The 26693-nt window shown below is 47.0% G+C and overlaps 2 protein-coding genes and 1 pseudogene across 5 annotated transcripts in view; 2 read left to right on the top strand and 1 right to left on the bottom strand.

The window, feature by feature from the left end:
- LOC133402514 (chromatin remodeling regulator CECR2) overlaps positions 1-7345 on the top strand; it is a 39739-nt gene extending 32394 nt beyond the window's left edge. The window contains 4 exon segments of the mRNA XM_061676350.1: positions 677-816; positions 818-2514; positions 2749-2820; positions 3577-7345. Of these exon segments, the coding sequence (XP_061532334.1) occupies positions 677-816; positions 818-2514; positions 2749-2820; positions 3577-3631 (1964 nt within the window). The 3' untranslated portion in view covers positions 3632-7345.
- Positions 7346-9535: 2190 nt separating this feature from the next.
- On the top strand, positions 9536-23009 carry LOC133402512 (adenosine deaminase 2-A-like). Of its 4 annotated transcripts, XR_009768528.1 has the most exons (12): positions 9536-9646; positions 10051-10373; positions 10970-11189; positions 12493-12706; positions 12787-12914; positions 12993-13083; positions 14318-14426; positions 14510-14667; positions 16965-17167; positions 17249-18881; positions 19630-19843; positions 22357-23009. XR_009768528.1 is itself a non-coding variant. In XM_061676348.1 (10 exons), exons 2-10 carry the CDS (start codon positions 10061-10063, stop codon positions 17412-17414), a joined length of 1587 nt encoding a protein of 528 aa, XP_061532332.1. In that variant the 5' UTR covers positions 9536-9646; positions 10051-10060; the 3' UTR covers positions 17415-19300. The 4 variants fall into 4 exon arrangements, 3 of the variants coding, with proteins under 3 accessions (XP_061532332.1, XP_061532331.1, XP_061532330.1); XM_061676348.1 differs by lacking the exons at positions 19630-19843; positions 22357-23009 and having other exon boundaries at positions 10051-10364; positions 10976-11189; positions 17249-19300; XM_061676347.1 differs by lacking the exons at positions 19630-19843; positions 22357-23009 and having other exon boundaries at positions 10051-10364; positions 17249-19300.
- LOC133402581 (probable polypeptide N-acetylgalactosaminyltransferase 8) lies at positions 18352-26462 on the bottom strand (annotated as a pseudogene).
- Between the last annotated feature and the right edge of the window lie 231 nt (positions 26463-26693).

The raw sequence follows: 26693 nt of genomic DNA, 5'->3' as shown, positions 1-26693 counted from the left end.
TTTTGTACATTTGGCAAATTTGACCTTTTTTTTTTTTTTTTTTTTAAATTAAAGGGATCACATCATGCCAAAGCTTAACACACACTTGAGGTTTAGGCACTGGGTATCACCAAAGGTTTTGAAATGATGTCCATTCAATTTGGCATGACCATGCCATTCCCATTCCAAGAACCAACATCCTGCTGCACATCAGTCTCAGAACTCGTATCCAACTTGCAATACTGTAATATTTCCACAAATGCAGAATTTGTAGTCCGGATCTTGAGACATAGGCTGTCTTTAATGTAGACTTTATCAAGAAGGGTTTATTTATTTTTATTTTTAGCTGGTTTAATACTTTATATGAGAGAAACCGCATTAAATAAAAAACGTACACACGGCTGCCAAGGACATTTCTCGGTGGCAGTAACTTGCATTAGCGTATCCGACTGAGTCGATGAATCGAGCGGGAGGTAATAATTTAGTGCGCAATGTCAAAAGGAAGCAAAATAGTTGTTAAATTGCAATACGAATGTAAATTGATACAAATTTGAAACATGTTTCATCTCTTCAACTTTGATTGCTCCTGTACATAATAAATATTTATAAAACATACTGTGGGATATGTACTACATAGTGAACATCCACAACCATGCATTTCTGCTGATGTTATTGTCTCTTGCTTTTTTGTTGACAGGAACATCAGAAAACAAAATCGCCGATAAAGACATTTCCGACGAACTTCCTTCATCTGACAAGATTGTTTCAGTTAACCGAGAGCACCCATCCGTTCCAAAAGCCACTCAACACCACAGTGGGCCAGCAGAGGGACTACAGCAGCCCTCAAAGACCTCAGAAGACTGTGTCTGAGCAAAAACTGCTCCAGAGTGGGAAAGAGGCCCATATGCAGGAAGGAAATGGACAACTTCAAATGAATGGTTCGGTGTCCTTGCACTTCAATGCTAGTAAAAACAAGAGTTCTTATCCACCCGACACTGCTCAGCATGCACAGAGCGGTCCTCTCCAGAGCCTTGCACTTGTCCGCCAGTGTGTGTCTGAAAGCGACTCTCGCCATATGCTCTATACACATCAGCATCATGAGCCGAATGTCCGAAGACCTCATCGGCGATGTCCAACCCAAGAAACTCTAGATGGAATAGCTCTAGACCACCGTCAGAACGCTGCTCCACAGATGAGCCTGAACACAACACAACTGCAAACTTCACATATCATTCGAAGCACGCAGAGCACCTCTACGCATGGCATGTCCTATGGTGTCTTACGGAGAGCCCACCCTGGACCCCCTCTCACCTCTCTGCCCCCCAGCCACCCTACTCCACATTTACCCTCCCAGCCAAGCCCAGCAGAGCATGGGGATCAAACGCCCTGTGAGCCTACAAGTCGGTTGGACACAGAAGGTCCGCACGCAATGAAATTTGGGCCTTCTAAACCACCGCAGGCATTTAGTCCAAGCAATCATCGAACCCAGAAGGTGAGTAGTAATGCAGGTATGCAGGCAGATGGAGTGCCAGCATCTGTTCACAATACAACCGTGTCTACTCATTCCCAAGCCCAGATAAACGGAGCTATGGGTTCTTACAGCATAGAGAACCTTCCGCGTCCGCAGTTTAGCCAGACGAGCATGACGAGGCCCATTTCTCATTCCGCTCACCACCTTTATCACAACCAGACCCTCAACCCGCTCCACAATACCCAAGACCACTCCAGCTATCACCAGCAACAGAGAACTGCTTATTCGTATCACATGCCTGGCCCTCAACTTCCCCGTATCCCCGCAAACATGTATCCGCCGCCATTCCCGCAGGAACACTATTATAACCGACCGCAGGCCCATGACCTTGCCAATAGTAGAGGGGGTTATCCTCCAGAGGGTTGGCAGCGATCTCAACAGTCCACGCTGCCTACTACCTACCTGCCCGCATCCGGTGCCAAAGGAAACAGTCAGGCCAATGACGGCCGTGTGTCACCGACGTGCTCGGAGGGCTCCACTCGTGCGACCGGGTTGTCCCCCGAAGCTGGTCCACTCCCTGGAGGCTTGGAGGAGAGCAAGTGGGAAGGCAGAAACAGCGGTAGTGCGAGCCCAGCAAAGCGCACTCATACTAAGGGGAACTCGGAGCAACCTGAAAGTCCAAAAGAAATCCTGGACCTTGATCGCCACAACGCCGCCACCCGCCATCGTAGCAACCAGCCCCTTGCCTCCACGTCGCATATTCCTCACGGCTTCATGTATGACCGTCGCACCGTGCGCCTGGCCATGCAGCCGGGCGCTGCCTCACCCTCCCGCAGCGGAGTTGGTAACGGAGCCCTTTACCCTAGACCTCCATACCCAGATCCAGGGCGATATACCGTGCAGAGACCTCACCCACACCTGATGGAGGCCCTTCAGCGGCCCCAGCACTTGCCTCTCTCCCCTGGTCAGATGCGTACGTCCGTGTACCCTCCCTCCGGTGGCCACTTTCCAAGCGTGATGTTTCAGCAGAGCGGCTTTGCCTCCGAAAACTTCCTACACCCAGGGTAAAAGGATTTTCCTTTTTTTCATAGCGAAAAAGCAAATCTCAAAAGGCATTTCTAGTTTGATTTGCTAGGAAAGGATAACCTTTGTCCATAACTCAAGTCTTGTGACAGGTTTCTGTGTGTAATTTCTTTGGAGACTTAACCACACTCTAGAATGTGTACATTTGATGTGTTAATACCATCAGTAATAACTAGTGTACGTCTGACGTCGTGTCAATTTACGGTGCGTCACAGGCAACCGGTGATGACTGCACCAGGCGGCACAAGCGGCAAACAAATGAGTGCGACGTGCTTTGCGTCGTCGGAGTGAGTGATTTGCTTATATTTTGAAAAAGTTGCATTGTGGGTCAATACCACCATGAGGTGCCTTTGAGACTTCCCCATTGCACCAAACAAAGGTTGAGATTTTCCAGTAAGTGGATGTTATGCTGTTAGAAATGTATATGACAAAGCAGCCACCTACACGCACGTTAAAGTGTAAAAACGTCTTCTGCAAATATCCACCGTTTCAGCCTCCATTGGGGAGTGGGGGGGGGGGGGGGGGAAGACAAAATGCGGGTCATAAAAATGTTACCGATAACATCAGAGGGTTTTTGCTAAAGGGGCGGTTACTCTACAATGACATTGAATGCAATTTTAGGGACCCATGCAATATGTTCAATATCATTATTAAAATAGAACATACATGATCAAAGCTACTACTTTGATCAAATAACTTGTTGTGAACAGTAAAGAAAAACAGGTTGGAATAATTTAGTGTCACACTTCAGTTAGCAGAGTAGTGTGTGGCACATGCCAAAATTACGTACATCCAAACAAAATGGTATGAAGGAAACACAATTTTCAGGGGCTAATCAATGCGATTGTTTGGCCACTTATAATAAGACCTCGGGGTTTATTATTCTGTAAGAGTTTCATGATAACTGACTGATTCCGATGAGGACACCAAAGGCACGTTATCGTGATATCGACTCACGTGCGTGTTACAACACACAACTAGCTCGCCGAACCTTTTTTTTTTTTTTTTTTTCCCCCCCCCCCCCCTTTTCTTTCCCCTTCCAGGCATGATGAACGGAAACTAAAGGAAGAGGCGGACTTGCTGACCCCACTGACATAGGCTGCAGAGGGCACTATTTACAGTATACAGCAACTTGATCGGTTTTGTTACCTTGGCTTCTAGTTTTGGTTGGACTTTTAAGATTTTGCCAGAAAAATCCTAGTACTAAATTCTACTGAGCCCTTGCGATCAAGAGTGTTTAGGTTGTGGTCCTTTTGAGAGTATCGTCCCAACATAAACTTGGATCTTCCAGCCAAGTGTCTTTTACCACAAGGCCACAATGCCTTTGAGAACACTGGATTGCCGTTTCCACTGTGAACAATCAGAGCAGGGATGGATTAACTGAACACAGGCGCAAGCCTTTTCATCATGGTGCTGTTCTCTACTGAATCGCATCGTTAAACCTCAGGTACTGTATAAAGAAAGACAAGAGGGTACAGTGGGACTGTCACTTTGACTCAAGACAACTTACAGGTCCAATTGTCTTGGTTGCTTTTGTGAATGTATGAGTGAATGTTTAGATGATAAGCACATTAGCTGAGACTTGTTAATCCAGAAGAAAATACTCTCTCGTAGTACATCCTTCAGTGGTATAAGGCTGTATTTGGCAAACCGTTGAAGACTGGCAAAGATGCCACTGGTTGTATTCGGATTGTACCCGCCGACTTCATGATGCACTATGGCTTTGTTAGACTAAACCTCCTGAAATTGAGTGGCCTTGGATAGTCATTGTTGTTCCTCAATCCTTGTTCATGTACATGTACGAATAGCTATAAATCCACGAGCAAGCCCCTTCTGTGAAGAGATTTGTCCAAGGTAACCTTTTTTCTGGTATTGCGTCCCGCTAGCTGTTGCATATTAACAGAGCTAACCCAAACTGAACATCAAATGTGACATTCCACCAAGTCTAGATGTGTTCATTCACCGCCTTGGCCCCGTGTGTTTACTTCTTCTGTAATTCGCTTGCTCTTCTCAGGGATTACACTTTATACGGGTATTTTTCTGCACTGTTTTGACGGAGGTGCAGCTAAAGGAAACCTCAGTTTCATGTGAAGTTTCACTCGTAAGAAGCCTGTTTTCGTTAAGTGGCTACGATTGATCTTACATTTCTTGTCTCATTGCAGTTTATTTTATATAACACTGGCTTTATTCATTTTGAGGGTGTTTGTTGTTGTTGTTGTTGTTGTTGTTGTTGTTTTTCCCCCCCCCCCTCCCACCACCATCTCACAATGTGCTGAAAAACACGATTTTTGGCAGCAAATCGGTCTACCTCATTGAGCCAGGTAATCTGTGGATTCTAAATGGTCCTGTGAGTCCTTTTTTTTTTTGTGTGTGTTACCAACCTTGGCATCTTGTAAAAGTTGTCATGCTGTGCCAAATAATGGTGCTTACTGATCTACCAATTATAATCATGATTTAAAATTCATCTCACTGCATGCTAAATTATAGCTTGAGCTCAAGGCTACGTGATTGTACGTGGTGTTGGTCTATTAGTTTGACTTTACCGGCACATTTCTGCGATCTGCCAGTAGTATACGTTTGACATACAGTGGGTACGGAAAGTATTCAGACCCCCTTAAATTTTTCACTGTTATATTGCAGCCATGTTTTCCTCAAAGTACACACAGCACCCCATATTGACAGAAAAAAACTAAATTGTTGAAATGTTTGCAGATTTATTAAAAAAGAAAAACTGAAGTATCACACAGCCATAATTATTCAGACCCTTTGCTCAGTATTTAGTCGAAGCCCCCTTTTGAGCTAATACAGCCATGAGTCTTTTTGGAAATGATGCAACAAGTTTTTCACACGTGGATTTGGGGATCCTCTGCCGTTCCTCCTTGCAGATCCTCTCCGGTGCTGTTAGGTTGGATGGTGAACATTGGTGGACAGCCAGAGATGCTCAATTGGTTTTAAGTCAGGGCTCCGGCTGCGCCATTCAACAACAGTCACGGAGTTGTTCTGAAGCCACTCCTTTGTTATTTTAGCTGTGTTTAGCTGCTTAGGGCCATTGTCTTGCTGGAAGGTGAACCTTTGGCCCAGTCTGAGGTTTTCGTCCAGGATATCACTGTACTTGGCCGCATTCGTCTTTCCTTCCATTGCAACCGGTCGTCCTGTCCCTGCGGCTGAAAAACACGATGCCGCCGCCGCCATGCTTCACTGTTGGGACTGTATGGGACTGGCGGTGAGCAGTGCCTGCTTTTCTCCACACACACCGCTTAGAATTATGGTGAAAAAGTTCGATCTTGGTCTCATCAGACCAGAGAATCTTATTTCTCACCATCTTGGAGTCCTTCAGGTGTTTTTTGTTTGTTTTATTTTTTAGCAAACTCCATGCGGGCTTTCATGTCTTGCACCGAGGAGAGGCTTCCGTCGGGCCACTTTGCCATAAAGCCCCGACTGGTGGAGGGCTGCAGTGATGACTGACTTTCTAGAACTTTCTCCCATCTCCTGACTGCATCTCTGGAGCTCAGCCACAGTGATCTTTGGGTTCTTCTTTACCTCTCTCACCAAGGCTCTTCTCCCCCGATTGCTCAGTTTGGCCGGATGGCCATTTCTAGGAAAGGTTCTGGTCGTCCCAAACGTCTTCCATTTAAGGATTATGGAGCCCACTGTGCTCTTAGGAACCTGAAGTGTAGCAGAATTTTTTTTTTTTTTTTTTGTAACCTTGGCCAAATCTGTGCCTTGCCACAATTCTGTCTCTGGGCTCTTCACGCAGTTCCTTTGAACTCCTGATTCACATTTGCTCTGACATGCACTGTGAGCTGTCAGGTCTGCTATAGACAGGGGTGTGGCTTTCCTAATTAAGTCCAATCAGTATCATCAAACACAGATGGACTCCAATGAAGGTGTAGAACCATCTCAAGGATGATCAGAAGAACTGGACAGCACCCGAGTTCAATATATGAGTGTCACAGCAAAGGCTCTGAACACTTATGGCTGTGATATTTCAGTGTTTCTTTTTTAATCAATCTGCAAAAATGTCAACAATTCCATTTTTTTCCTGTCAATAAGGGGTGCTGTGTGTTCATTTAATGAGGGAAAAAAATAACAGGATTTTAGCAAATGGCTGCAATATAACAAAGAGTGAAAACATTTAGGGGGTCTGAATACTTTCCGTACCCACTGTGGTTTGGCAGGAATACAACATTTATAGCAACAGCTACCCAAGTTTTATATATTGATGGATGATCAATAGGAAAAAACATGAGCTTAAAGGAGTTATGACTTAATATTCTATTCCAATTGTGAATTGTCTCACTGCAGTGGATCTAATCTGAGGTCGTGTATTCACTTCTGTTATCTAATTTGTAAACAAGTGTTTTCCAAGGCTACGTGAGGTTGTGGGTGGTGTCTTGCAGTGTACAGGTGTGGGTGAGTGCTTTTGTGTGCCCGCGTTTGTCTGTTTTGCAGAATTGACGCCAAGGCGGTCGTTAGTGAAAACCATTTAGATGTGAATTATATTTATTTGCTATTTTACGAATGTTTGTACATTTTTGTGCTTGTTAATGTAAATATGCTGTCCATGTCTCTTTTTAATGTCACAATGTGTGCGTGTATTCTTTACCTGGCGTTGGCATTTGAAAATAATTGCTTGTCAAGTGGTGTTTACAAGTTTTTTTGTTTTTTGTTTTGTTTGTTTTTTTACTTGAATGACAAAGTAGATTGTTTGGGAAATGGACTGGAGTATTTTCTATACTGTACATCTTGAAATAAATAACTTTCCTCAAATTAAAGTATTTCGTGTCGATATCAATTTACTCATTTTGTTTCAGTATTGCCAGCATGTCTTTAGTAATGGGCCACTAAACTATGCGCCAACATAAACGAACTGCAAAAGGAGGGAGAGAGCAAGACGTGTTAATCCATTGGACGCACAGCATCACCTTTTGTGTTTCCCAACATTCGGGCAAGGCACCTATTTTACACGAGAGAAATCTCACTGCACACCGTTGCTAAACATAAATGTCACAAAGTTTATTTACTGAAGTAAAGATCTGGTCACAAATGTATCAGTCTAAAAGCTGGGTCTGTTGAACACAAAGCTATTATTCTGTTGCATAAACGGCTGCAGGTGGATGTACTGATTTGTACCTTCTCCCCCGATTGCTCAGTTTGGCCACACGGCCAGCGCTAGGAAGGGTTCTGGTCGTCCCGAACGTCTTCCATTTAAGGATTATGGAGGCCGCTGTGCTCCTAGGAACCTTAAGTGCAGAAGACATTTTTTTGTAACCCTGGCCAGATCTGTGCCTTGCCACAATTCTGTCTCTGAGCTCTTGAGGCAGTTCCTTTTGACCTCATGATTCTCGTTTGCTCTGACATGCACTGTGAGCTGCAAGGTCTGCGGCTTTCCTAATCCAATCAGCATCATCAAACACAGCTGGACTCCAATGAAGGTGTAGAACCATTTCAAGGAGGATCAGAAGAAATGGACAGCGCTCGAGTTAAATAGGGGTGTCGCAGCAAAGGGTCTGAATACTTAATGGGTGTGTGATATTTCAGTTTTTCTTTTTTTAATCTGGAAAGATTTCAACAATTCTGTTTTTTCTGTCTATGGGGTGCTGTGTGTAGATTAATGAGGGGGGGGGGAAATGAACTTAATTTTAGCAGATGGTCGCAATATAACAAAGAATGGAAAAATTTCAAGGCGTTTGAATACTTTCCGTGCACACTGTATATTCCTTCATATGAAAAGGCAAAACTTATTTCCCCTATCTCTACTTCCTTATAGAACATTAATATAGTACTATAAAAATATTAATCAGAAATATTAATATATACACGTCCTTTTACTATATGGGTGTTTATTTGATTACGGGCCTTTTTGTGTCCTTGATGTAAAATTTAAGGAAAATATTTCAATGGATTTTTTTTTCCAATAACCAGCAGTGGGTGGGCCTAATTATAAGTGTCTAAAATTTCATGTTAATATAAGTATATTTTGACATTTTCTGAGTGGTTTTATCGTGGTATGTTACAGGTTTCACCCTGTTCCTAGCACAGGGTTTGGATATATGAAGCTCTAGCGATGCTAAAATGGCTCAATTTTGATAACTGGAAGAGTTAAGTTTGTTTCCTCATTTGTACCCTTAAGTCACATAATATTTTTGATTGCATGTCATTACCAAACGACTTGGAGTGTTAATGTTTAAAGATTTTCCTGTAAAAACTTGATAATCATAGAAAAATGTTGTACAGGACTAGCTAGCTAAAAGAAAAATTTAAGCTAACGCTACCAGCATAGGCACAGTTAGCTAAAAACTTTGAAATGTCATAACCATCACGCCATTACCATCACAAGATTAATCCATTTTTAGTCAATATGCCATTGTGGCGGTAATGACATTTCTAAAAAAAAAATAATAAAAAAAAAAAAAAAGTCTTAAATCAATATATGTGGACATGAACAGATTGACTCGCATAAAGATGACAATTAAGGTAAGGTAGGTATATCTAGTTTTTGTGAAATGTTATTTTTGAGAAAAACGAAAATCAAAAGTGCCCGAAATAAAAAACACACCCATATACACTAATACACATGATTATATCAGTAACAGCAGTATCTTGGATTTAAAAAAAAATAAAAAATCAAAGAACAAAAGCAAACCTAAAAAAACACCTATATACATATATAATATACATACAATATAAATTTGATGTCGATACAATAATGACTACTCGGTGCCTTATATGGCCATAACTGTTAATCCCTGTCGAAATCACAAAGCCTCTCTCTGTTTATTGAAGAACACAAAAGTGTTTCTGGGTGAGGACCGGTGTTCTAATGCAACTCGGTCATTGCTAAGACAGAAAAGTTCATGTGCAAGCGACGAGCTTGGACGTTTTCGACCTCATTACGAAACGGGCAAACTTCAAAAACATTTCGTATTTATTTCCGCCGGTTTCTGCTTGTTTATGTTGGAGAGTTTAGTTTGCTTGCCGTCTGAGCCAATCATGTTTGAAGGGGCGGGGCTTGTGACAGGACAACCAAGTCGGGTCGACCAAAAATCGTCTCGAACCTTTCTACGTTGTCCACTCGTCAGTTTCTTTGTTCGGTGGCACGGCTCTTTTAAGGTAACTTGTTTTTCATCTTAATATTATTGACATTGCGGGGTTAACCCGTCGTTGTCGACACCGTTCAATTCTTTTGTTTTGAAAAGGCAAATAAGCGTTGTTTTCATATAATCCTCTCCGTATTTACCGTTTGCTTTCACGTTCATTTAAAGTCAGGTCACCGTAATCGCTTTCAGGATGAAAGCTGGTCGACACAAAATTCGAATTGACACAGATTACCGATGTCTCAAACGTGAGGTGGCGCTCATTTTGGCAGCTTTATTAGCTCCAATAGCACTAATTAGGCTACACGTTAAACCAAAATGTGCATTTTTTTTGATGAACGGGAACGTTCCAGAGTGAAATAAAAGGGAAAAAAATGCTCCTTTGTGTCTAAATTCGTCCCTTTTCTGTCGTTTGCCAAGTGAGTGGAGGATGGCGGCTGAGTTACAGCGCCTCCTGGCGGCGATTTCCTGTCTGCTCCTGTGGCACGCAGCAAGCGTCCTGTCCATGCCGGACCCCAAGAGGAGGGAGGCGCTCATCGAGCTGGAGGCCTCCCTGCAGACGGGGGGTCAGATGGTGCTGACCGACTTGGAGAAGCTTCTGGATGGTCGGCTGCACCAAATGAAACAGGACGAGATGGCCAAAGCGAACTTCCCTCCCGCCATGCACTTCTTCAAGGCCAAACCCTTGATTGAGCGCAGCCCCATCTTTCACCTGCTGCGGAAAATGCCCAAAGGTCCTCAACGTAACCCGGTGTTTCCCAACCTTTATTGATCCGAGGCACATATTTGACACGATGAAAATTTCACGGCACAAAAAATCGTCAATTGTGCCTTCTGCTATCTTCGTCTGCTAGTGGAAGAGCATTTAATTGTCACCGTACCCCACTGGCGCATATAGAAGAATATCCACCCATCGTTTTTACAAATCGCTTATTCTCGCTTGGGGCTGAGCTGGAGCCCATCCCAGCTGACTTTGGGGGAGAGGTAGGCTACACCCTGGACTGGTCGCCAGCCAATCCGAGGTCACTTATAGACAAACGACCGTTCACGCTCGTTGGCAATTTAAGTCGTAACCTAAAGAGAGTGCTGGAGGAAGCCGGTGCCATACAAGCGTGTTGGCAACGTGCTCATTCCACAGGAAGGCCGGCACCAAGATTCTTAACCTCGAACCGGAACCGTGCTAACCGCTCCGTCGGTGTGCTGCCCCACAGATTAACAAGATGAAGAAAGATCCGTTATTAATAGTAAATCATATTTGAAGTAGTTGCACAAGAGTTGAGAATCACTGATTTGATCGCACTCATTTCAAGGCGCGTCTGTAATTGAGGTTTTGTTTCAGGAGCAGCCTTGCACGTCCACGACCTCGCCATGGGCGACCCCGAGTGGCTCGCGAAGAATGCGACGTATCGGCCCAACTGCTACGTGTGCGTCACCGACGAGCGCGCGGTCAACTTCATCTTCTCATCCGGCCAGCCGAAGAGTGTACCGAAATGCTCCCCCTGGATGCTGATGGAAACGCTCAGGAACAAATCGGCCAACGTCACCGATCTGGACAACAGGTGACGTTATGTGGGAGAACTTCATTCGGTACAAAGTCTGAGAGGAAATATGTACAAGAGGTCTATCGGGTATAGAAATATATGCTTTGACACAGTCTGAGAGGTACACGATAAGTTTATTATTGTGATTGTCGTGTTGGAGCACAGTGGTGCCAGTGATCAGCGACTTCAGAGGTTAAAAAAAAAAAAGAAATCAGCACAGGTAATCTCCAAGAATTGGAATGTAGGGTTAACATGTTGGAGGATATTCTTGCGTTGCGTACATTGAAGCTCATTTGGGTTGAAGAGATTTCTGTCCCGGGGTCAAAATGATACCTGTTGGAAAAAGGGTGAAAGATTTTTCGATCGTTCCTTGGCATGTTTGGGGATTTTTTTCTATGGCAGCATTATTAACTGGGCTCCTTAAATGATGAAAAACACTTTTTATTGCAGATATTTTTGATAGTATATTGGTGACGGTGATTTCCATCCATCCATCCATTTTCTGAGCCGCTTCTCCTCACTAGTGAGCAAAAAAAAAAAAAAAAAAAGAAGCAAAATTTCAAGTTGAATAGAACAAATGCGTTGGCTATGATCCGTGGCCCCCAACCCGATCAGGTCAGCATGTGTACCTGTAGGACCTCATTTACATCCTCCATGTCTGCTTCATCTTCATCTTTGGGAAAAGACGCAGCTTTGCTTTTTCTAACCACTCAAATATGTGTCTTATTATGACAATGTAATTGACCGGAGGCGTCAGTTGTTTCATGACTTTCGATATAATCTGTGCATATGACAGAGGAATACGCTGTATACTATAATGCACTGACCAGTTTCGATTGACACGCTGACGTAACTAACTGCGATAAGCAAAATATTACACACCGCTATGACGTAGTACAGTTACTGATGTTGTAGCGTGAGACGCTCAAGCGACTGGAGCGCAGGAAGAGTGCGTTCAGTTCCCACTCGGTTGAATGTGAGTGTGGCGACTATATATGCGTAGTAGAGCGCATCACACACTGTACTACTATGCGTATATTGTTTCACTCTGGTGCACTTAGCTGTGTTCCATCTGTGCAGCCAGTTAGGCTTCTTTCCAAAGTGTCTCACAAAAGAGTCTTTAGGATAGTTGTCCAAAATGATCCTTGTCAGGCCACCTTTTTAACGTAGATTTTGTATCGGATCCGTGCAGTTATTTACACGACGTCAAGAATGAGCGTAAAAATTCCTTTTCTCGAATTGATTCTTTGAAATATTTACGTTTGTGGTTATTCGACGAGATGCCCTCCGAGACGATGTGTCTTTGTGTTTCCACCCTCAGCATCCTGGCCAACTTGACGCTCTTCACTGACGGCGATCTTGAGACCTTGTATCCTGACCAGGGTGCGGTTTGGGAAAGGTTCGAGCTGAACTTCGTGGCTGCGATGGGTCTGATCGCATACGCGCCAGTGTTCAGAGACTATTACTACCACGGCCTCGGCCAATTCTACAAGGATAACGTCATGTATGTGGAAATACGCGCCTTACTTTTGCAGGTAAGTGGACGTTTCACGCTTCCATAGTGGCCTTTTTTGTTTCGTGCGCCGTTTCCTGATGACACGTTGACTGCACCCAGGTTTACGAGCTGGACGGCAGCACTCACGACTCAGCGTGGGCTCTGAAAACCTATAGAGACGTCACCGGACGGTTCGTAGCGGACCACCCGGACTTCTTTGGGAGCAGATTCATTTTCGTAGTCCCCAGGTGCCTAGAAGAAAGAGTCTTCTTGCCTTTAAGAATTCTGATACTGTAAGTGATTAGGAATCATGACTTATGTTTCAGGACAATGGATGCATCCGCACTGAAGGGAGTAGTGGAGGAGGCCGTCAAGCTGCGGAGAGATTTCCCAGATTTGATGGCGGGCTTCGACTTGGTGAGGAGCCGCGATGAACTGCAAGCGATCCGGCTTCGTATTCGAAAATGATGTCGCGCGCGCAAGAAAACAAAGCGTGTCGTGAAACTGCGGCACTGGGCGCGAGTCGAGCTTCATTTCGAAACAGTCAAAAGTCTCGAGTCAAAAGACACAGTCATCCGCAATTACCGAAAATCCGGGAGGAACGGACGCCCACCTCAAAAGGTTTATAGTCGCCCAAGTACGGCGACCGAAGGCGTCAATGAAGCTCTTCAACTCACTTCAACAAGACGGCGGGCACCAAAGCGGTACTCAAAATTGTGAACAAATAGGAATTCAATCAACATTTTCTCGAAATACATGTCTCTGAAATCCGACAAACCGTTTTTATAAGCAGCAATACAGTTAATTGTATATCAATTGCGATGTTTTTCTTAGATGTGTAAGTAAATGCTCTCCGCTTGTTCTACACTACACACTTATGAATTCAGGCAGCAACTATGAAAGGCCAATAGATGGCGGTGCTGCTCTGCAAACACCTTCGTGTCTCCGTGACGTGCCTGTCAGTTCATCTTCAAAGGGTGAGGAGTTCTACTTGAATTTAGTTTTCCCATATGACATTGTTACTGTTCCGAGTGTTACTTAAGACATTGCCAATAAAGTTCAAACGGCGAGTGATAGTTTTAGCTTCAAACGTATTGCCCGCAATCAACGCTACATTTTTTTAGTTTTGAATGAAAGTCGGCCAGCTTGACGGGAAGGACTCGGGAGGTTGCGTTGCGCCGTGGACGAAACTACCGCCCGTAGCCGGCTGGCTCGTCGCCCGGGAAAGGAACCCGTAATATTTTGCTCCCAATCTGGATAATGCCGTGGATAGAAAATGACATTTTCACAGCCTTCATTATAACGGCACCGCCCACGTGCCCGTCGTCCTCCGTAAAGCAGCGAACAGCCCGCCGACATACGGACACGATCGATCGATCGATCGATCTTTATTAAGAGAGCACTTGTCGGGCATATGTCACTTTAGAATGCTCTCCTCAATGACAGCAGGGTCGAGAGACAACGGAGAGGTCGACGCGTACGGCGGCGGCGGGACGACGATCGAAAAAAAAATGGTGGACAAACATTAAATACGTGAAGATTTGTTTTTGTCTTCACTTGCGTAAAGTTCAGCTTTGCGCTGTACCATTTTGAGTTACTTTCGCAAAGCACAGCACGTGTTGACTTCAAGTGTACTCGTCCCCCTGCGCAGGTCGGTCGCGAGGATGACGGAAAGCCGCTTTGGTATTTCCGAGATGCCCTGTCGCTGCCGGCGGAGATGGGCGTGACGCTTCCCTACTTTTTCCATGCTGGAGAGACAAGTGAGAGCTCAAAACGCTTCCAATAGAATAGGATTAGAGTGATGAGGATGATGATGATGATGATTTTTTTTTTTTCATTGTAGATCAGGATGGCACAGAAGTGGACCAGAACATTTTGGACGCCATTTTGTTCAATACGTCCCGCATCGGCCACGGATTTGCTCTGCTACGACACCCTTTGGCTCGAGAACTGTCCAGGAAGAGAGGCGTGGCTGTGGAAGTGTGCCCCATATCCAACCAGGTACACTTAGCGCTCGTCTCATTTCTCGAATTGCAACATGCTCGCGCGTCTGTTTCCACGCTAGCTCCTCCCACCGGAAATCCCATCGAGGAGTGAGGATATTGACAGAGAAGCGAGGCGCGAAGACGTAGGGATGTTTTGGGGAATAGAGAGGTTCGGTCCTCGATGGCATCCTTTTCCGGGGACGTCTACTAAAGACGACGTCACGTCCTTGACGCGGGTCACAACCGAAGCGTCGTCACCGCGAATGTCCGCTTTGTGCAAAGTCAAATGTTAACCAACACTGTTACTCTTCACAACTTTGCAGATGCGAAGATGACGGTGATCGGTCTTTCCCGAGTCCGCGGCCCGCCCGTATTTGGAGCGACTCGTAAATATGTTCGGTGTGGTTTACGTCGTACCTTGAATGCAAAAATAGTGTCGAACCGACAGAGAGTTTCGATTTTCTTCATGTGGCCAAATGCATTTGACAACATGAATATATGAAGAGAAATGGGCGAGTTCGGCGTACGTAGTAACCGTCAGCCAGTGGAATGAAGTCATTTTGATATCAAATGCTGCCCCCAATAGAACCAACACTTCGTAACATATGGAATCCCAAACTAAAATAATACAGGAATAATGACAAAAGAAGATGAACTATTTCATTTGAGGTTCGGCCCCATTTACGATCCGTCCCCGTCGAGGAGCTCCGAGATCCCGCGATCGAAGCCCCTCGACGCTTGATCTTCCACGTGCTCCTTAATATGGCGGCGGGAGAACAACGTCCGGGCGGGTGGCTTTCGGTGTTTTGAGGAGCGTTGCAATTGAGGGACTTGAGATGAGCCCTCGGTCTCACGCGCGCAACTTTGCATGGCATGCGAACACACCGTTCGTGACGTCCCAGTCGGCATTGGATCGCGCTATGAATACGGTTTCTCGCTCGGCTCGACTGGCGCCGTCGGACAGATATTCATTTAGCGATCGTGATTCCGTGCTATATTGTGGTTGACCTACCACAGCCCGGCTACATTGCGGATGTTTTTTGGTTTTTTTTTCTCCACAGAAACACAACATTACTACAATAAGCACAGTATTTTTATTACAAAAATTTTTTTTTTTTTTTATATCCATTCTGTCCTTGCACATGTTTTGTGTTCAAATATGTTTATGTATGCCAATGAGTTTCACACACAAGACAAGTTGAAATGTGTTTTAAGCGTGTGGGATGGGTACAACTACAGTCTCCAAAAAAGGGGATCCATTTTTCTCTTGATCAGATTTCACCTGACGCGGGCGCATCCCTTGCGATGAGATTCACTGTACGTTCACGATCGGGATTGTATTTTGCAGCGCCGCGTTATGTTGAGAGTTGTTTTTAATGCCGCTTGTCGAGTGCGCTGCCACACCACTGCGAACTACCGGCACAATGACATTGTTCAATTAGGATCTCTTTGACGTTGTCAATCAAAACGGAACATGCCGGTTCGTGTCAAGATGGGACCTTCGCTAAAGTAGTCGGATTGTGTCTGGCGTGCACGTCACGGTGTGGCCGGAAGGAACGGAAAATCTGGGCTCCGTTTCAGAAAACCTCTGGGAACTTTCGCTCGGGAATCATTTCAACTTGGACACTTTGCACTCCAGTGCGAATATTCCTCCGTTTGTGATTCTGTCAGCAATTGACCGGCGACCTGTCAAGGGTGTATGTACCCTGCCGCTCGCCCAGAGTCGGCGGATCCAGACTCCGGTGATCTGTGACCCTAATGACAACGAGCGGTATGGAACGTGGATACGGTAGGTGGCCTATTTTGGCAATGGGGGAGGAAGCCGGAGTGCCCGGGGAAAAGTCGCGCAAGGGTGGGGAGAGCACGCAAACTCCCCACAGAAAGGCACCAAAGGCAGGGAAGAGATACGAATGATCGTATTCGACAGGATTATGGCGCCTGAATTTTCTGGGCAGAAAATGACGAGTTCCCAGTTGTCGGATGACATGAACCTGATTTTCCTGTGAGACGCGTATCGCGGGAAACTTCATTTACTTGAGGAGTTCAATGAAATAAGTGAATTATTTTGTTTGCGATCATTTTTAAAAGCCCAAAATAATACCATGACAAGAAATTCGAAAGATGACGTGAAAAACGCTGAAACTATTTTTTGATTGTAGGAATTGACCTCGTGAAAAGTGCTCCTCTGTTTTAAACTAATCAAACGAAAATACAATGACTACGTTTGACATGCACCTGCATTTCCCAATTGTTGCTTTTCAGATCCTCATTAGCTAGTGAAGTCATGAAATTCCTTCTTTTGTCCTCAATAAGGTGTTGAAGCTGGTAGACGACCTGCGAAACCACCCGGCCGCGGCGCTGTTGTCCCAGAACCACCCGATGGTCATCGGTTGCGACGACCCGGCCATGTTCGGTACCTCCGGCCTCTCCTACGACTTTTACGAGGCGTTCGTGGGCTTCGGCGGCAACGGGTCCCGCGTGGGCACGCTCAAGCAACTGGCCGTCAACTCCATTTTGTGAGTTCAGCTCACGTGACGGGAACGAAGCGCGCGCGAGCGAGCTCGCCCTCTTGACGTGTCGCCGTTGTTTGCTTCCAGGTACAGCTCGCTGAGTCCAGAAGTGCGGGAAAAAGCTCTGACCGTGTGGCAGGGGAAATGGGAGAAGTTCGTCTCTGAAAATGCTTACGAGAAACCGCTTTGTGCTTCCGGCAATTTGTTTTGCTCTTATCCCTCCCGGCGTGCGTTCTCGAAAGAGACGCTTTAATTGCGCCGTCGAGCGGCCGTGTGGCGCCGTCGGGACGCAGCGAAAGGCGCCTTGTTGTTGTTGTTGTTGTTGATTGAACGTGCACTCCGGAACGGCGGCGTGCGGGTTTGTTAACGGGCTCGACGCGGCATGCTTTCTATTTTGCCGTTCCCGTACAAATGAGACGAGCCGTCTTTGAAACATCGGATGCGGATGTTTTGTTCACACCGAACGGCGTTGATGATACCCGGTGAACTCCGGCCAGAGTTTCCAAACCGAGAACGTCGTTTTCCGAGATTTGTTTGCGGTCCACGCGAAATACATTTTCAGGCTTCTACGGCTGGCTAATAGTCTTGCAGTTTGACGTTCTAGCCACCACCCTTTGTTTTTATGTAGAAGGAGATTTTTATTGAAGAGAGTTTTAATTCAAATTTCAAGTTGCAACATTGAATGTGACAAAGTTCACGTTTTAATGGGAGTCAATTTCCCATTTTAACGTGCTACGAGTTCACGTTTCGGATGCGTTCAATCTAACCCTTTAACATGATACAGTTCCCGTTTGAATGTGTGTTTTGCGTGCGGGATAGGTTTGGCTTCGGCGTTCATTTGTTCCGGTTCGGGTCGCTGGCGGAATCCTTTGAAGGGACGTGTGTCTTCTGGGTGCTTCTTTACTTGAGTATTCTAGAAGCGCAGCCAAGCGACCTTGATGTACACGGAAGACACAAAACGAAGACACGCATGCCTTCATCGGGCTCCAGCGGTGACCTGAACTGGTAAGAAGAATGACGAAAGTTTTTGTCTACACGAAGAAGAGCAGCGTCGTCGCATCGGTTGTGACATTTGCCCAAAACCGCCGATAAAACGTATCTGTAATTCTTGGTATTCACTTGTCTTTTATTTTGGAACACGCGATAGCATCTTGTACGCAGCTTTGCGTCGTCCTTCATGAGCGTTGTCCTCAGCGGCCGCTGGTGTTGAATCGGGAGAAGAAGCGCTCATCAACGTGTCGTCTTCCCTTCGTGGAAGAACGTGACTTAGGAAGCGGCCGTAAGAGATCGGACAATTCTGTTTGCGTTCGCGGGTTGTACCTTCGCTCCCGTGATGCCGCCGGGCGTGCCCACGTGTCGTCGCAGCCGCTTCCCGAGCCCGGCCGGGTTCAGACGGATGCTGTCGTGTCGCGTTTCTTCTCGCTTCTTCTCGAATCGCGCTCGCTAGAATGGGTGCTCGTTTTCCAGTCGAACGTGTTTTACACGCGTAGAAGGCGAACGTGATCGACCTCGGTGAAGATTCGTAGCTGTCGGCGTTTTCTCTTCAATTTGACGCTCTCGGGAGGCGGCCGCCTGCCGCCGCCGGGACGAACGTCGGGGGCGTGCAGACCTCGCCGCTGGATTGGATGTCCTTCCGATTCCGTTCCTGACGCCGCCTTTCTTCTGTCCTGGTCATCTCACAGCACAAGCGTCCGAACTTCGCAATTTCAACTCTTGTCTGGTCAGTTCTCAGTTCAGTTTCTGAAACGGTCATTACTCTTCCGTAGCGCTTCTCCTCACGCGGGTCGCGGGCGTGGGTACACCCTGAACCGGTCGCCAGCCAATCGTAGGGCACGTGGAAACACACAACCATTCGCACCGACGGGCAATTTAGAGTTTTCAATTACGGTAACGCGCGATGCGGGAGGAAAGCGGAGCGCCCGGAGAAAACCCACGCAGGCACGGGGAGAACACGCAAACTCCACACAGGCGGGGCCGGGGATCGAACCCGGGTCCTCAGAGCTGCGAGGCTGACGCTCTAACCGGTCGCTAAATAATGGGTTGATTGATTTTTTTGTAAATAACAAAATCAAAGTTATTTTTTCCAAATATGTATGACGTACTTTTTGTTTAAGTAAAGAGATGTTTAAGCAATTTGAGTTCCTTCCAATTCGAATGGCTTATGACTTTCTATTCACACTGACACCACATCTACGATCACCTTTCTGTTGCAACAATCAAATGAGCTCCGGAGCACAAAAATGTGGCCGCCAAAGCCGTGTTCGTCTGAGCGCCTGCGGGACTTTTGTCGTCATGATGAACGTGCCGGCCGAACTTTTGCCTTTGCAAATGCAAATATAATAATATTATATTATTATTAGCATCCCCCCTTCTAATCAGCCTACTTTTTTTTTTTTTTTTCAAATTACAAGACATTTAGTTTTCATGTTGCTCTTCCTTTTCTGCCTTTTTCCTTGCCCTCTTCTCAGCCACAAATTCCTTGTCAACCTCCATCGTTTTTATTTAATTTTTTAAAAAAAAAACAAGAATCAAATCAAACCGCCGAGAGGACGTGCGAGGCGAAGGCGAACCGAGCTTACTCCGACGGTCCTGAGCTCGACGTCCCGACGCCTCTGTTGCAGTTTTATCATCATCATCATCATCATCCTCACGCACGAGTCGAAAATGTTCACCGTGGCAAAGGTACGAGCCTTTTTTTTTTTTTTTCCTTCTTCTTCTTTTAAATGTTCTTCCCGAAACACACAGGGTTGCTAAGACTCGAACACTTCGTGGTTCTCCGGAACAGGTCGACTATTTCCGGGATTTCTCGGAGACGCCGGAAAGAGCTAGCTTACCGGATTTAAAAGGGAAAACAAAGCTTTATTTTCAAAGGCAACGATGACAATGTCCAGAAAAGGCTGGCGACATTGGTTTGCACAGTGCTATAAAAGTGGATCAGTAACTTCTGAGGAACACGTTCCAAGCCACGTAACAGCGTAACAAATCAAAAAGAACACGAACAACTATATGCGTACGCATATGCACGCGACATCGATACAATGTTGGCTTGTTCGCCGGAAGGGCTTCTGCACTTTTGCTTGGATGTTGGCAGCCATTAGCCACAGTTGCTTCCCGGTAAGATTTGATCCCAATGACGGATCAAACGAACATTCACGCAAACGCCTAACTTGAAAGAAATTCGAGCATCGGAACCGCGCATGCGCAGTATTACTCCACTAAAGATGAGGAACGCGAGGTGCTCGATCGTCCAGCTCTGTCCGGTGCATTGCTGAATGACGAGCACGCGGTCGTCGTTTTCGCCCTGACTGATCTCGAAGCATCTCTTAGTTGCTTTGTTTTGGATTTCTTTGCCGCGAGAAGGGTGGAAGGAAACAAGTGAAGCTGCGGGAGCCGATACGTTTGTTCTCTTAGCTATTCGAATTGGGATACCTGTCCGAAGTCCCAGCGCATGTGTTTCTGGTTTGGCTTGGCCGGTCCGCAGTCCAGCGGGGTCGGGGTGCTTCCGGATCCCGGGTCGACCAGGCAACGGTTCCGGTTGTGTTTGTGAGATTTCATGCCGCCCACGATGATTTCGCCGTCTCGATTGTAGTCGCAAAGCTGGGGACGAAAATGTCGTCGTTCAAGTATTTGGAAACATGCTTCCTCTAGGTCGGAAGGAAGGAAGAACGGGAAAAAACGCCCTCTGCCTTTCTACTTATTTCACATCAAAGAAAAAAAGAGCGTGAAACGAGTGAAAATCGTCGAAAAACAAGTGGCATGTTAGGTGACGAGAAATATTCTTGCTAAGATTCGTCCGGCGTCATTGGCTTGCGTTTTCGGCAAATGTACCCGCGGTTGCCGGAAGTGGCCCTCGTAAAGGACGGGGACGCTTCCCGGTACGGCTCCTTGGTCCGCGCAGAGGTTCCTCGCGAGGCCGTTTCTCCTCTTTTGGAAGAAGCGGACGCCAAAGGAGCCTCGAGATTCCGATCGGAGGGCGCCGACACGTTTTGGCCCTCGCGGACTTTGGGTCGACATAAGAGCGAAGGTGTCGCTTACCGCTCCGTACCCCGGCAGGTCCTCCCGCGCGGCCAGACTCGGGTAGACGTTGTCGAGGCACCGCTTGAACGGTTTACACTTTAACCTCTCCCTCAGCTTCTTCCTCTCTGCGACGTCGCCGATTTCAATTCCGCGATCCCGCGGGGAAGCTCATTTAGCGCGACGGTTCAACGCACGCCGTTACGAGAGCTTTATTGAAATGCAGCGGCGGGTCGTGCATTTGGCACCTGGAACGGGGTCTTACCCGATAACGGCGGGCCACGGGGCGGCGGCGGCGGCGGCGACTTCTCCAGCGTTACCGTCTCGGCGCCGCTAAAACCGAGCTTCGGCCCCGCCTCGAACGAATTGCGGTGCGTTTCCCCGAAGTGCTCCCGGGTCGACGGAAAGTAACGTTAACCCTACGAGCGAGCGCGGCGCCGTCGCGATGACGCTTTCCTTCCGTTCTTCGGGATTGGATTTGAACCCCGGTCCCCAGAACCGTCAGGCAGATGCGCTTACCGGTCGCCCGCCGATAGTAGAAACTCTTCACAAGAAATGAATTTGTATTGCACGAAAGAGCGCTTCGGAACTTTGATTTGACTTTAGTAACGGTGCAAATGGACAGTCGAGCCAATCGGAAGCAGATATCGACCCGAAGAGGGAGGTTCCGCGCGATCGTCACATTCTTCTTCTAGTCTCCCATCCAGATGGGGCGTTCCTCCTCATCCAGGGAGCGAGGTCGCGCGCGTACGGTTTATGCGAGCGCTCGATGTGACCGACCCTGGAGCACGGCGCCACCTCCGCGCGACCAAACCCGAAGGGCCCAGCGCGCATATTTCGGCGAACGGTGTCCCGCCATTTGCTGCTACGACGCTTCCGGGGCGACGCTCGTTTTCGCCGGCGTAAACGCTCATTCCTCCGTCGAGCCCTCCGATTTCGGCCAGAAATTCCCCGTCCGCTGCGGATATTCCCATCACGGAAGGACTCCTGCGAATGACAAGTACTTGGCGATAGTCCGGAGAGGGCCGGCATATCCTGTGGATTCCAGCTTTCTCCCACATGTCAAAAACACACGTCACTAAGGTGACTTGACTTCGGAAATCACTTGACTTAACCGAGCGGGACTCGTTTGCTCCCGCGTGCGATCTCGACGACAAAAGCCACTTTCGCTTACTTTCCAGGTCGCGATTCGTCGTTCCTCTTCGACCGCTCCGCGCCGAAGGACTCGTACGTGCACCGCAGAGGCCGGTGGAAGCCCTGCGCGGCGGGGAGGTACTTTTCGACGTGGAAGTCGTCAAAATGGATCTTGTCGAACACGGGGGACACCGCCGCCGTCCTGTCGGCTTTGATTTGAGCCAGCAGAGGTTCTGCCCCGGGAAGGATATTCAAAACGGATAAACCGACGCCTTCCTTCCTTCCTTCCTTCGGGACCCTTTCCAGTTCAAACACGGCACGCGTACCAGCCCTCGGTGACTTCAACACGAGCGTCCAAAATGGCCACGACGTCCGCCGTCGCCTGTTCCCGACCTGAGTTCCGGGACTGCGACGGGCCCATTTGACGGTGATGCCATACTTTCGTTATTAGTCCGGGCTTGTCTTTGTGGATTTCCTCAATGTAGTCTTGCAGTGGTTTTCCGAGGTCACCTGAAACACAACTACCGATGGTCCGATAACAAAATATGCAAATGTCTTTGTTTTTTCCTCGTACGGGGTTCAGAGAATGGCCGGATGGATGGATATTCTGTCGTCCGGACTGCAGACCATAAATGAAACTCACTGTAAGCGCTGTAGTCGTCCACGAGAATGATTTCCTTGAGCAGGCGCTGTGGCGTGTGTGTGTGTTGACACTTCGGACGGCTCTTTTAATGACTGAAAGAGCTTCGTTTAAGTAGATGAGCGCCACACTGATGCTGGGCAGGTCTTTGGGATAGCTCCTTGCCAGACATCTGAACAGAGATTTCAAGAAAGAGGAGAAAAAAAACCAACCTTTGTTGGATGGTATGCACACTCACTGATAGGCGCACGCAAACAAATAGAACGTAGAAAAGAATTCCGCCACTACATAGATATCGAAACATCTCCATCAATACCGCATCGCTCCAAATTCGGCAGTAGCAATGAGGTGAAGGCGATGTGGCATGAAGGCCGTCTCGACGCGAGTTTCAAATTCAATCGGTGACCACCGAACACATCTGAGATCATCCTCGCCGATTGAAATGCCAGCCTCCTCGCCAATTTGTTTGTTTTTGTTTTCATCAATAAAATAGCACTATAACATTTGATTTTATGCAAATATGCAGCCATGACATCGTTCAATACAATGTAAAGAAAAGAAAGCTACATTTCCACAATGTTTGCTTAAGTTCAATGAGCATTGTGCTGCTCCTTCTGGTGTGTGCTTCTTGGCCACCTGGGGGCAATATAATAAAACCATACATAGAAACACACACCCATACAAACAAACAACCATTCGCGCTCACCTGCACACCTACGGGCAATTTAGAGTCTCCAATGAATGCGTGTTTTTGGGATGCGGGAGGAAGCCGGAGCGCCCGGAGAAAAGCCACGCAGGCACGGGGAGAACGCGCAAACTCCACACGGGCGGGGCCGGGGACAGGGCAATACATATATATATCATTATAATATATAGATATATAATTCTCTGCCCAAAGTAAACAAATAGTATTGTGCAACCACACGTTCGTTGTTAGAGACGACGGGACTGAATGATGGGCATCGGGTTCTGTCATGCCCAAATGTTTAGATTTGTATCCAGATTTGCACAAAATGTCATGCGTAACTTGGTCTCGTGAGGATACGCGGTATGGAGAATGCGTGGATGGATAGTTTGCGTCCTACTCTATTTTCTCGGATTATTTAATTTGTCGGATCGGAATTGTTATGGGCGGCGCGGTGGACGACTGGTTAGAGCGTCTGCCTCGCAGTTCTGAGGAGCGGGATTCAATCCCCGGCCCCGGGCCTGCGCGGCTTTTCTCCGGGCACGCCGGTTTCCTCCCACACCCCAAAAACATGCACGCTAGGTTCATTGAAGTCTCTAAATTGTCCCTAGGTGCGAACGGTTGTTTGCGAGGAGAAGCGGCTCGGAAGATGGACGGACGGACGGACGGACGGATGGATGAATTATTATGATAGGTCGGCGCTCTTTCGAGGTTTGGATGAGAATCCACACGTTGACAATTTCATCCAAATGACAGGCCCTGTGTCACAGCCAGAAGCTTAAATTCAACAAACCTAAAAACACATTTGGCAGCAATCAAAATCTCTCAAGAGAAAAGCCTATTTCACATATTCAGACACAATATTTCATCAGATAAGGTTGTTGTGCTTTTGTAGGATCTGTTGCTGATTAGGAAAAAAAAGACGTCATCTGGATGTACAACCTCACTTGAAATGAGCTCTGGTCAGAAAATCATTGCATCGAAATGAAGACGGGGCACGTTACCTGCTGTCTCTCATGTCGGAAATCTTACGGTCAAGCGGTAACCGGTTACTGAGGAACACGTTGTACCCGTAAATCTGAAAGAGAGATTCCGCCTCCTTCTGCTCCTTCTCCGACAGGCCTTCTCCCCACTTTTCAAACGAGAAGGAGTTTGGATATAACTTGGGCGCCAGGACCTCGGCTTTGTGTTGGGTCACATGGGGAGCAAGTTTGTTCGTGGAGCTGTGAACGCTTGAGTCTTCCATCAGTTTTTCTTTGGGACCGTTGTGTTCACGCGGGCGAGGGATATTTGAAAAATACACATTATTCAGAATCAATGGCAAATGAGTTCATAAGTTGGGTTGGCACAGGACCTTTTATTAGGTACGTGGCAATTCGTTAAAATTGCGCCTAATGTTGCGGCCGGTAACATTCGAACTTAAAATCCCGAACTAGCTCTAGCTTGACTTTGGACTCACCCAGCCTGCGGAGAGTCCGTTCAAAGCCGTCCAGTCTCCTGGATACCTTTTCGACTGCGGCTCCTTCATGAAAAGAAGAAGCACGCGCTTTCAAATATCCGCTTAAAAAAACGCCGAGATAACGACGACTCCGACGACTCCGGCTCGACTCCTCATTTTGCTTTCTCGTCACTGTGCGTTGATTGCGTCCCTCCGTGGGCTTTACAACTTGATAAAGCACTTCTTATCTCCAAGATAACGTTTGGGGATTCGAGCAAACCTTTTTCATAAACTTCCGTCACATTTGAATGAACTCAGCTGACTGAGCAAACTGACCATTTAATGCTTTGAAAGAAAACAAAAAAACCACATCCAACTGATACAATTGTATTCAAACTAAAGAGATTTAAAGTTGAACTCGCTGCACGTTATCGTTCGAGCGCCATAATGTCGATTACAAAGTTCACAGGAGTTAATATGTACACATATTTTATTTCATAGCGCCCTTCAGGGCACCGTACAAACACAGTAAAGGAAAAAACAATTCGTACAATTAAAATAACAGCAAATCACACGGGCAGTGGTGTGCTATGTTAAACGGCTGACGTTAGCGTGAGTAGGCGGTCTGGGTTGGTGAGTTTGAAGGTGTGGATTTGAGGGTTAGGGTTCGGGTTCATGAGCACGTAGCACAAAAGTCAGTCGGCAATGAATCCCAAAGACCGAGGGCAGAGCGGCCAAAGGCTCTCTCCGCCATGGAGGACAGACGCGGGCGGAGGGGATATTGAGGGCGAGGACCTGAGGAAGCGGGCGGAGCTCGGAGCAAGGAGGAGGCCCAAACGCCACGGGAAGCATTTACAACCGTAATTCCTAAATTTCCTCTGTTCCATTTATTGCCAACAGTGTACTGTACGCCTATTTATTTATTTATAACAATGAAGTCACATTAAACAGAACCGTCACTAATGAGAAATGCATCCAGTCGTTCTGCTTTTACTGTGTCACAGTGGAGCTTTTAAGCATTCAAATGGAGGTTTATTGAGAAGCGGACTTGATCAGTCGAACACAACAAAGTTTCTGGAGGGGAGAGAGAAACAAAGACAAAAGACAAAGCGCTCATTGTAAACAGGATGAGAGAAGTACATCATTACATGATCTACAACAATGAAACACTAAATATGAGTGTTGCATGGGGCTGTAGCGCCACACCCTGCGAGGGAAGGGCAGGGCAAGGACAGCAGGGCAAGGGTCGTGAACCCGGCCGGCCGTACAACTGGAACGCGGCGGCACTGTCCATCCGTGTTCCGAGCCGCTTCTCCTCCTCGCGCGGGAGCCTGGCCCGGTTATCGTCGGGCGCGCCCCGAACCGGTTGCCGGCCGATCGCAGGGCACATCCGAACAAACGACCGGTCGCACTCACATGCGCACCGACGGGCAATTTTAGAGTTGTCAATTAACCTAGCATGCATGTTTTTGGGATGTGAGAGAAAACCCACGCAGGCACGGGGAGGACATGCAAACTCCACACGGGCGGGGCCGGGGCCGGGGATCGAACCCCGGTCCGCGCAACTGTGCCGCGGTGGTGGGACTAATCACTGTAAATTGTAAAAGTCTACAGGACGAGA

The sequence above is a fragment of the Phycodurus eques genome, chromosome 5, assembly GCF_024500275.1.
Source record: "Phycodurus eques isolate BA_2022a chromosome 5, UOR_Pequ_1.1, whole genome shotgun sequence".
Taxonomy (NCBI): domain Eukaryota; kingdom Metazoa; phylum Chordata; class Actinopteri; order Syngnathiformes; family Syngnathidae; genus Phycodurus; species Phycodurus eques.
Note: the sequence above shows the minus strand (reverse complement) of the source record. Positions and strands in the feature narration are given on the sequence as shown.

What these genes read in the sequence shown, in the direction of transcription:
- LOC133402512 (XM_061676346.1), top strand. Translation starts at nt 10,061, where the DNA reads ATGGCGGCTGAGTTACAGCGCCTCCTGGCGGCGATTTCCTGTCTGCTC. An exon ending in AATGCCCAAAGGTCCTCAAC is followed by an intron (nt 10,374 to 10,969) that starts GTAACCCGGTGT and finishes GTTTTGTTTCAG; the next exon opens with GAGCAGCCTTGCACGTCCAC. An exon ending in TTCATTTTCGTAGTCCCCAG is followed by an intron (nt 12,915 to 12,992) that starts GTGCCTAGAAGA and finishes CTTATGTTTCAG; the next exon opens with GACAATGGATGCATCCGCAC.